The following is an 11,764-nucleotide window of genomic DNA, read 5'->3' as shown; positions in this document are numbered from 1 at the left end:
AAGGGATCAAATTTGTTCATAGCAAATTTTTTTAGAGTGTAAAATATAATGTGTTATTTTTCATTGTTTAAATTGTATTTTTGAATACTAAATGAAATATATATAAAAGACGAAATAAAAATTTTAACCATCAAAATTTAATTTAAATTTTTTTCTATATATAAATATAAATATATATATATATATATATATATATAAAGTTGATATCGACATAAATTAGTTAACATAGATCTTCAAATAGTTTATTTAAATTTCTTGTTAAAATACTTTTGAAAAGTATAAGATTTTTTTACTTCTAATTACTTTACAACATATTCATTTTTTTAATTATAGATGACATTATTTTTCTAATTTCTATTTTAAACATAATTTTTATTTTAAAAATGTAAAAACGATAGCATGTGTAAAATTTATAACTGGATATTATATGAATTTTGTATGCAATTACCATTTCAACCCTATTTTTGTCCAGGTATTATTAACCATACCTCAACGCAGTTCATTGACTACTTACCTGCTTTGGTTCTGAGCAGTTTCTTATCAAATTAGGATAATTCAAATTTTGACTGGTTTTACATAATTAAACCTCAAACACAAGTAATGACAGTCAATTGTTATAGGTAATTGTGATTTATGGGAGAGCCTCTGAGCAGTTTCTTATAAAATTAGGATAACTCAATTTTTGACAAGTTTTACATAATTAAACCTCAAACACAAGTAGTGACAGTCAATTGTTATAGGTAATTGTGATTTATGGGAGAGCCTCTGGAAATACCTTAATTGGCTAGGCTGTTATTGTTTTATCCAGTATTATCTAAATTATGAAATTTAAAATTCAAATTTCTGGATTAATCAGTGTCAACAGAAAGGAAGAAAGGCTCAATTACCAATTCCTGTGATAGCAAAAAAAAATGATTTATGAGAAAGCCATATAAGAAATGGCCTGATTGCATACCACACCCAAAACAAAAAAAACCTACGAATGACCAGGAAAGGGAAAAATGAACTCATTTTTGTACTTAGCCTCCGTTTTTCTCTACCACAGAATTTTACTCAAATAATTGTTTTCTCTGTAAATTGAGCATCTGAAATCCAGATGCAATAAAACAGAGCATTTTAGAGGTCTCAAGCTTACACAAGAGTTATTCCAATTTCCTAAAATGGGCATCCAGATGCAATAAAACAGAGCATTTTAGAGTTTCCAAGCTTATACAAGAGTTATTCCAGTTCCCTGAAATGGTGGCTTCTCTTATTTCTTTTGGAAATCCATATGCTTGAAGAAGAGATGGGGACTGATTGTTCAAAGGCTTACATAAAACAATTACAATCATACAAAGAGAAGGAGCAGTACAAATCTGAACTGGAGGAAGAGGGCTAGTATGATGTATGTGTGTTCCCAAATCCCCACAATTATTTACAAACAATGAATAGATTTGACTGTACATTCAAAGAAAAGGCAGGTTTTCCCATCAATTTTAAGCGGAGAAGAATCCTTCCAGAAGCGCCGTGCTCAGAGGGGTAGCTACTCCTTGCACATGAGCATCGCTCCTTGCCTTTAATCGTCTGATCTGCGTGAGAATTCCTTCCGTTACTTGAGAGCGTGGATGCCCTTTTCCTTCTTTCGTATTAAAATTCAGTCTACTTCTTGTATCAGAGCCGTTGTTGCTGAGGTAGTCTTCGGCCATGATCAAAGCAATATCCGCCATTAACCTGTTGTTAACCCTCCAGACACAAGACAGGATGAAACCAGAGAAAAGCAGAAGAATACCAATAACTTACAATTTCCCTAAAGACCATGCAGATTAATGCCGGCCATGGCGAGGTCGGATTGGATTTATAGGATGAAGAGGCGTGGGTCAGATGAGACGAAGGTTTCGACAAGCTGCATTTACAGCTCTGCGCACCCCAAGTCCAACAAGCGCTCGGAGTTCTTGGGTAGCAAGTTTGTATTGGATGCGGTGAAACCGCGGCGCCCACGCTTTTCTGTTGTCTTCATTTCCATATGCGTACCGCGGTTCTTGGATCGCCTTTCACGGACCCCACTATTTTGTTTTCTATTATTTATTTTACACAAGTTGGATTGCCATTGGTCTTAGAGCATGTTTCCATTAACAAAGGTTTGTGGGTTCCTAGTGTTTAAATGTTGAATTTAAATCATATAAATTAGTGATGAAAATTGATTTATTAAAAATGTTTGGTTTCATGTAAACAAATTCAACGTGGAACATTTTTATATTACTAGCAATTGTCCCAAAAGGTACAAAGAGAGGCCGATAGGATTATTAAATCGGAATTGTTGCATTTTTCTAGAAGAGATGTTGGTTCAAGACTAACGAATGAGCAATTTGAGTTGGCTAAAGGCTTTCTAATTGTTTTTTATTATGGTAAAATTATATTGATAATTCATTGGTTTTACTTTACTTTCAAAAGCTTGAAGGAATTTGAAAAGCAAGTATAGAATTGCTTTGTGGGATTTGATCCCAAAATCATTGCTTTGTAAATACATACTCAATGAAATATTAATTGGTTGAAACCCTGCAAAGAACACATTGAATGTCTTATTTCATTTTAGTGTAAGTTAATTACCCAAAATCAAAAAACCTCTATAGATGGCCAAGCATATACGAAGCTTGCTAGTGACCAAGGCAATAACCACCATGACTATCCCCTACCAATATATTTCATTCAAAACCATAATTGTATATTGCCTTTAGAAAGTCAAAACATAATATTACAAAACATATTGATATATTGCTATTAAAAAGTTGATTCCATTAGAAACCATGATATTATCGGATGCCTCGTATCCATCAAGACTGAGGCTGAATTTGTTGATCGTAAGGGCTGTATTCCACAGCCTCCAACCCACAACGTTGACAGCTGAGTCAACAGTCCCAACGAATTGGGCCAAGATTTCAATTCTGCGCAATCAGAAACCCACAACTTCTTCAAGCTGCTAAAGTGACCTAGAGAACAGGGCAGCATTTCCAACAAAGCATTTCCCAAAGAAAATTCTTCCAAACTGCTTAGGTTTTCAATATCCTAACAATTCTTTTTATGTAATTCTGAATTTTCTAATTTTTTTAATATAATTATCTGATCATTAACTTGCAATTTCTAAATCTGTTCACATAATTTTCAATTACTAAAATGATTAATTTGTCAATCAAGTGAATTACAAAAATCTACTTTTTAATCTAGAAGGATTTCTTATTGATATTGAAAAGTTTTAAAACAAAACTAATGCATTGCTTATTATGCCCTTTGGTTATTAACTTATTCTTTGTAAAACCAAAATGATCATTGATAACCCTACCCCTACTAATAAAATTAAGAAGATTGGTTATGCTTTGTATGACCAAAATGATAACCCTACTAATAAATTTGAGAAGATAGGTTATGCTTTGTAAGACCAAAATGATAACTCCACTAATAAATTTGAGAAGGATGAGCAGCAGAGCATTGAAATGAGTCATCCGTAAGTTGTAACAAAAGGATTTAGGATTTCCAACCTGCCTAAAACGTTGGGAAGCCTAAACAAAGTTCAACCCAGTTAAGAGGCTGGAAGCCTAGACACATTTGTAAAAGCTACAGTCCTTAAAGGTGTCTCTGCAAGAAAGATATCATGGGATACAATTCACATTTAGGCAGGGAGAGTCAATTTGTGATTCTATTCAATTTCAACCAAATGGAAGGCAAAAGAAAACCGATCTGGAAACCAATTTATCATCCTTTTGAGAGTGAATCCCCTAATCTTGTAGTGAATCCCATCATATTACAGAATGAAATAGAAGTCTAAAGGATTTATCAGAGACATTACAAAGAACGCTATCACAGTGGAGAGCTGCTTCACAAGGCAGGACATGGATTCTGCTTATTCACCACAGAAACTCTTGTTGTTGAAGATGAGAAGCAGCACAAAAGTAAGTCATTCCACAACTACTACAAACTTTAACATCCTGCAAATATTCTCATCTATGAGGAGCTTTGGGGGCCTATAGATTACAAGAGAATAGCAGAAATTCTTCACTAAACATGTTAGTAGCGTACTGATCATCTTGGCGGTTGGAGACAGAACTGGTGTTGAAGCTCTCTTTCCTCACAAACCCAGCAGGGGCTTTCTTGTCATAATTCTGAGTACAAAATTTGACTGTCATTTTCTACATCTTTCTATTTATATACATTGTTTGAACTCCTGTACAAAATTTCCCACAGAAGAGAAACAAAAGATATTACAATCATATTGTAAGAGAAAAAAAGATATTACAATCATATTGTAAGATAAATGATCTGGCTACTAACAAATGAAAACCAACATGAAATGATGATTCAAGCACTACAAAGCTAAATCCTAGTTTTCAAAATACATTCTGTATTAACTACATGTGGGCATCAGACTGTCCTTGTACAGTGACTTAAGCTATTTGGCTAGCAAGAAATGAAAAGAATTCAAAACAAAGATGTTATTACTAATCAAGTTTGACACAAGAATAGATATGCATATTAAGGGACACAGCCACCTTTAAAGGAAAAGAAACAAATAATACTAAGATCCCCAGATATATATATAACAATAGTGTGGAGTTATTTCAACGAGGCTTGTCAAGGTAATCCCAGCTATTGTGGATCATGAGGCATTACTTTAAGAGACAATTACGAGATTAGTTTCAAAGCAGAGCTGTAGGAGATGGATTAAACAACAGAGCAGAACTTTATGCTTTTTGGTAGATTCTGAAAATAGCAATAGAGAAAGGTTTAAATTGTCTACAGGTGATAAGAGATTCCAAACACATTGCAGAGAGATCCAACAAAATGTCTTTTACAAGAATTGATAATGTTTTTTGAAATGACAAGTCAAAGTAAAAGCAACATTCCTCTATCTTATACATTATTTGTGGATTTGATAATAGCTAACATTCCCGAGATACAGTACCCCCACTTCAGCCTTACATATCACCAACAACTTGCAACTTTAGTGAAAACAAAAAAAAAACATATATAACAAACGCCTACCTTCAATAGTATTGATCATAAGATCAACAGAAACTCTACCCAAATGTGACAAGTTCCCTGCTAGATACACAGTTACAGAGAATTGAATATGAGCAAACATGGAAACCTTTGAAACAATCTGCAACAGAATTTGAATTTTGTATGAAAACTTAGTTTGGCATACCAGTCTGTTGTACTTCCTGGAGAACGTTGATGTCAAAACCACCTGAGAATATGCTTCCATTACCTAACAATGCCAAAACAGAGACATAGACATGAAATCATCTCGATTTTTGAACAGAAGCATTTACATCTCTCTCTATATATATGAATATATATAAAGATTTATAACACCATTGAACATTTAGTACAGTTTCCATCCCTTCTGCAAAGTTGCATACCAGTGACAACAATGGCCTTCACATCATTTCTCCTCATTGCTTTGTCATATTTTTCTCTCAAGCCTGCAAGAATTGTAAATAAAACCAATTGAATGGTTACTACAGATATTAAGTTAAATGGTAACACATTGCTAATGCATTACTTACACCCAGATATCAACACACAAATGCGTATGTCATTAAGCCTTCTCTTTCAATGAACATAAAATTATTCAATGAACATAAAATTATGACGTAGTCAACTACTTACTGGACAGTAATATGATGAATTTGGTAAGGTTGACCTATGATTTCGAATTGGTATGTGCAAATTAGTAGGCCTTGGAGGATTGGTTTGCATTTTATAATCATTTTAATTTGACCTTATCTGTCCTATCCTCATATGGCAGAGCTGATATCAGTTTGTTGCTGCCATGATGCCCTTTATTTCCAGCCACAGCACAGTTTCTTTACTGCTGAAGCATTTCTCAGTTTCAATTTGCCTACTGGTGCATGTGATGCTGTTTGCAAGGCATAGGAAAATAAACCTTTTCTGCCACTCCCATGCCATTGCTGACTTGTTGTGGCCCATCAAGGGTGCTCTTGCTGGCTGGGGTCTGATGGACTTGAGTTGTCTCAAATCTGCATATCCTGTGGGGATGTGGTGTTTCCCCTCACACCCCTTCAACATTTTATAGGTAACCCAAAGCCAGGCTGCGCAGTATGTAAACTGGCCATGGCAAATCATTAAAAGTACTTCTCGTTTTAAAATCATTACGGGATGAATCGATGTTCTTTGTTTTTATCACAAAACACTATGGATGTTTGAATTAGCTGTCCCTTTAATATCATTTTCCAAATCTGAAACGGTTAATATATGGTGTTGTTCAAACTCAACATGAACCATTAATAGTATCAAACCCTAATAAGTTATTGATCATGCAGTATCAAGATGGGGAGAACGGGATTACTGTGATATTAAGTAGAAAACAAGGAGAATGTCCCAAGTTTGTTTCACCTGCTTTTACTGTAATGCTGTGCATAGCTCATTCTTCTTTCTATTCTAGTTCCCTTCCTGAATGAAACAAACTCTTTTACATTTCCAAAGTTTGTGTAGAAGGTGAAGTTCAGTATAGCTGATGAACTTGAGCAACAATGTAATGAAAGAAATTAGATTCCAAAAGCTTGAAAAACAGAAAGGATTGAGGCATGAACAAGTGAAGAAGACAAAAAGTCCATCAACAAAGCGGTCACTAGAAAGAAAAACATAATTATAGTTTATTCGGAATCCATCAACAAAGTACCATCAACTAATCTTCCACATGCCCAATTTTGACTTTTCTTACTAAACTCCATGGCTGAACTTGGCATTTAGCATGTTAAGTACGTTCTTTATCCATGTTAAAAGCGAGAAATGACAAATGATGGATAAATTTAGACATAAGGAATAGCTTCTTCTTAAAAGAGGAAATAAATTCTGGAAATCCAAAAAACCTCGGTACATTGCACAGAAAAGATCATCTCCATATGATTAAGAAAACATTGGCAGTCGGTTTGTGGTGCAGGACAGATCAGTGGGAGTTATATTACAACTGCTCCAAAATCATTCTCAGTTCATTCTATGTGAGAAACCCTAAAACGATGAGTCCCAGAACCCCATCGGAGGGTTTCTATTAAAGAAAAACAATAATAAAACTGGAAAATTATGTCACTTTGATCAACCTTCAAACCATGCACAAAGGATGGAATGGCGCTTGAAAGGTTCAAAACTTTGTATGCCAAACAATGATTGTGAGGCTAACAACTGCTTTGCAGGCAAATATCGGTCAGTCTTATCAACTTTAGTGCTTGGTCACTTGAATACAACTTGCATTTTGGAAAGAAATCTATCTAGTATGTCTTGCAGATATTTCATGTGTGTTGCTTTTAGAGTTTGGGAAAAATATGTTGGGCATAGTTGGCATTATCCATTCAATGCTAATAATTTGATTTTCTACCTACTTAAACATATGCCTGCAATTATCAATATCAACGCCCGGATTACTTCCATCATGGAATAAGTAATGAATTGGAACTTTGATAGGCTTGGAAATGTACACTAGTCTGTAGCTGTACTTAGAACTGGTGAAGTGGCCCGCATCTGCTCAACAGCAGGGAACTGAACAGAATTACTCAGAGTCGGAATAGTAGAAACACCCCAGGAATTTGAATATTTGATGCTACTTGCGGCACATGTGTGGATGAGTCACATAAAGACAACAACTGTTCAGAAGAACTAGCTTGAATCATAGGCTGCACTTCTGAATAGCTGTATGGGTCAAGACAGTTCTCAAATGTATCTGTAAAAAAGGTATCATAGATATACAAATTATCATCAAAATCACTGCCTAGCAGAACTTCTTGTGCCCAATTGAGTTCATCTTCAGATGTAACTTTTCGAATGGAAGTAGCATTCCTTGAGAGCACGTCAATAGAATCCCCCTCGTCAGCAGACTGATTAACTTTCTGAGTTGCTAAAGAAGTCTCCAAGGTATTTTGGTCATTCTTGTTTGACGACAACATATTCAAAGGTTCTGTTGTCTCCATCTGGTTGCTTTCTAAAGAACTTATTTTGCTTCCATGATATCTTGTAGCCATGATACTGGGGCCAGTTCCATGAAAATGCGGTATGTCCCTTGGTGTGAAACCTACATGCATGTTTAAAATCTGGCCAGGGAGATGAGTGGCCATGCTAATAGATGATACAAGATTTGTATAAGATGCACAGTATGGGTTTTCCATAGATGAACAAGACTCTTCTTGGATGGATCCTACAGGATGCACAGAGCTACTTCCATTATACAATGAAACCATTGCATCTGCATCAGTACTGGCGTCATGACTTGTACCAACCTTATCCATTGAACTGGTGGAGCTTGCAATTCTAATTTCAGTCCACCCATGCAGATGAGAAGACAAACCAAAAGTAAAGGGAGTTTGTGTCTGAGATGGAGGGTTCAATTGCAGATTGTTCGTACATAAAGATTGCCTGAATTGATTTGCAGGTTGTGTTGGAGGATTCGATTTCAGATTGTTTGTAAATGAAGATGACCTTAATTGATTTGTAGGTTCTGTCTGAGGTGGATGGTTCAGATTATTTGTAAATGAAGATGGCCTGAACTGATCTCCACAACTATGGCTGACATAGCACGGAATACATGCAACAGTTCCTGTACTGACTTGATCGCTTCTACCCACCTGACAAGTGGAAATCATGGAATCTGCAAACATGCTTTGACTCTGCCCAATCTTTGCATTATGGAGAAGTAAATGAGAAGACAAATCAAAGGCAGAGAGAGGCTGTGTCCAAGAGGGAGGGTTCAGATCGTTTGTAAAAGGAGAAGGTTTGATTTGATGTGCATAACCTTGGCTAATGTCCATTGGAACAGATGCAATGGAGCCTACTTGTTTACTGCTACCAACCTGACCTGTGGAATTCATGGGGCTTGCAAGCTTGGTTCTACTTTGCCCAATTCTTTCAATCTGTCCAGGGAAATGAGCTTGCAAACCAAAAGTAGAGACCATTCCTGGCTGAAAGGCAGGATTGACATTGTTTTTGGATGAGCAAGGCATGGATTGATGCCCAGAAACATGGCCAATATTTGACTGAACAGATGTAATTGGTTCTTTACGCACTTGATTACTCCTGCCAGTCTGATCTGGGGAACTCACAGAAAAGATCATCTCCATATGATTAAGAAAACATTGGCAGTCGGTTTGTGGTGCAGGACAGATCAGTGGGAGTTATATTACAACTGCTCCAAAATCATTCTCAGTTCATTCTATGTGAGAAACCCTAAAACGATGAGTCCCAGAACCCCATCGGAGGGTTTCTATTAAAGAAAAACAACAATAAAACTGGAAATGCTTGGGGTCCATAATAAAAGTGAGACCATACCTGGAGAGCTTCGCGTAGGGGCTCCGATGGGGTTCTGAACAACATTGCTAGCTCTAGTTTGCACAAAACCACCCGTGAGAGCCCGCAAGGAGTCCCATACTGAGGGTTTCACCGGCAAATGGAACGGAAGCCCGCGGGTTCGAGCCCCGGAGATTGGAATTGAGAGTACAGGGACACGATGAGGTTACAGCGGGTTGAATGATTAGTGTTTAAAGCTTCAATGTACCGGCAATTAAAGAAAGCAGTCCATCCTGCGGGAACCGCCCGCATTGAACCCCAGCCGCAACCTGCAAAAAACCCATCGACACGTTTAAATCTTTAACCATTATCGTTATCAATAAACAGACAAAATAATAACTAAAGCAGCTCCTGCGGTACGAAGAGCATTCGACCTCACAAATCAAAACGATAGCTCTACCTCAGAAATTAAACCGACAGCTCAACTTCCGATTGATCTTTTGCAGAATTTAGAAAAAGAAAATGCCAAACCGACAAAGAAACTTGCATTTTCTGCCGCCAAAGCCAAAGAATTGTACGAGGAGCAGAGCTGACAGCAAATAAAACCAAAAATCAAGCCCTGCGAGCTGCAGAGCGACGACGGCCTCAATTCCGCGGAATTCACCGGTAAATCCAGCGGTTTATCCGCACACTGTAAAACGGAGTAGCAAAAACAGAGCCAGCTATACTGTAAGTCTGCACATTATCTCTTTGCCTCCGCTGAAGGTAGCCATCCAAATGGTTTATCAATTAATTCTGTAATGTTCCAGATGTGCCATATCCCTTTCCACTGTCCACGGCCGCCCACTCCCAGCGAAAACATCGGAAAAATTACGGGAATTCAGGCTGCTTAAGCGAACGAAGCCGTTGCAGAGGGAATTGAAACGATGCAGCGAGAAGAGGCGATCGACCAGGAGAACCAAGCGTGAACAAACACTAAGCAAATGCCCAGTCCGCCACGTGTCAGCGTCAGAAGGAGAAGGACGACAAAAGGTCCCTTTCAAAGGAAGGTCTATCGGCCTAATTAGATTTAAGATTTTTGTGATCTATAATGTTGATATCAGTTTTCGGATTAATCACATGGCTTGGATTAGTGGAGGTTTCGAACCAACTAATGTGGTTCATGTTTTTAATTTTTCTTTTCTTGTTTTTAAGAATATGCATTGGTTAGTAAGAAGGGTGTAGAATATGTATTTCTATATAAATTTTAGTAGTCAAATAGTTTGCATGGAGGGGATTTATTGTATTATAAATAATGGATTTTATATATCAAGTTGGAGTTTGACTTGGCCATCACCTTAAAACAAGATTATTATTATTATTATCTTATTTTTCATTTCTCATATTTCAATGTGTAATAATGCACTTAAAATATACATTCCACTGGGGAGTTTATTTACAATATAATCATTTGAATTTGGTCTGAGTAATGGGATAAAGTTGTCACAAACAAATAAACAACATAAAGTTAAATTAAAAAATTAAAGTTATCCTAAATGCATCCTAAACTTGGATTTACTAGGATACACATACCTTATCAAGTCTCACAGGCCTCTACCTATTTATATGAAAAAAATTGAACTCCATTAATTTTCTTTTTTTTAAGTTGTTGTTGCTATCTCGAGTTTAAGGCAACATTATCTCATTCCACGTTCTTTTCCACACCAAAATTTAAGCATGCTCTTTCTCTTAAAAACTTTTATGACCCACACACACACACATATATAAAATATGAGACTTTCGACTTTTCATACAAAGCCCATAGAGCCATTAAAATGACAACCCATCACTTCCAAGAATATGGTAAATGATAAAAATGTCAAAATGCAAGCCATATACCTTTGTAACCCTCATGGTTATTGTTAGCCCTGAGGTGCAGTGTTGCTATTTTAATGGAAATGTCCCATGTTTTAGCTCTGATGGTCCTGTTAGCCTTGAGGTATTTATCCAAACAGATCCTAGAAAACCCTCTAAAGTCTTCAAAATTTTCTAAACATTCAAAACTGTCGCCTAAGAAAAACCCTCAAAAAGGCGGAAAAGCACTATCAAGAAACAAAAACATAGAGAAAATAGTGAAACACAGAGCAGCGGAGGCTTGAACAATGAATGCACAGAAGCCGTCAGATCTGGTCGATCAACGGTCCAGATCTGATCGACAAAATCGCAGTCGGCATAGGCAGACGGAGGATATTCTAGTGGTTTCATTTCTCCTCGGTAACTTCATTGCTCCTAGACAAAGTTCAAACAATGAATATGCTCTAAGTCTTATCATATTTTTTGTTTTGATGGGACATCAAAAACTAACCTAAGGGTGGCAGGAGCCAAGGGGGTATTTTTTTCCTTGATGAATCAATTGAATTAACGTTCTCTTGGGGCTTAGTATTTTGATCCAAAAACCAAGCTGAAACATATGGTCTTCTATAACACCCTCCTCCCACATCTACCCAAGCAACCAGCG

General features: G+C 36.6%; 1 protein-coding gene across 5 annotated transcripts; it reads right to left on the bottom strand.

The window, feature by feature from the left end:
- Window positions 1–4,042: 4,042 nt before the first annotated feature.
- Window positions 4,043–10,228, bottom strand: LOC149164341 (peroxisomal fatty acid beta-oxidation multifunctional protein AIM1-like). 5 transcript variants are annotated; one of them, XM_089432064.1, is made up of 6 exons: window positions 9,728–10,212; window positions 9,310–9,596; window positions 5,394–5,456; window positions 5,177–5,239; window positions 5,014–5,070; window positions 4,043–4,195 (listed from the first exon to the last, which is right to left on the bottom strand). In XM_089432064.1, the coding sequence occupies exons 3-6, from the start codon at window positions 5,428–5,430 to the stop codon at window positions 4,161–4,163; spliced, it is 192 nt and encodes a 63-aa protein (XP_089288190.1). In that variant the 5' UTR covers window positions 5,431–5,456; window positions 9,310–9,596; window positions 9,728–10,212; the 3' UTR covers window positions 4,043–4,160. The 5 variants fall into 5 exon arrangements, 4 of the variants coding, with proteins under 4 accessions (XP_089288190.1, XP_089288191.1, XP_089288189.1 ...); XM_089432065.1 differs by having other exon boundaries at window positions 4,043–4,133; window positions 9,728–10,211; XR_016260688.1 differs by lacking the exons at window positions 5,014–5,070; window positions 5,177–5,239; window positions 5,394–5,456 and having other exon boundaries at window positions 9,728–10,182.
- Window positions 10,229–11,764: the final 1,536 nt, after the last annotated feature.

Source organism: Pinus tabuliformis, chromosome 5_1 (assembly GCF_031772625.1).
Source record: "Pinus tabuliformis cultivar Carrire ecotype Pingquan chromosome 5_1, CPIR1, whole genome shotgun sequence".
Classification (NCBI taxonomy): domain Eukaryota; kingdom Viridiplantae; phylum Streptophyta; class Pinopsida; order Pinales; family Pinaceae; genus Pinus; species Pinus tabuliformis.
This window is presented reverse-complemented; position numbering and strand designations above follow the sequence as displayed.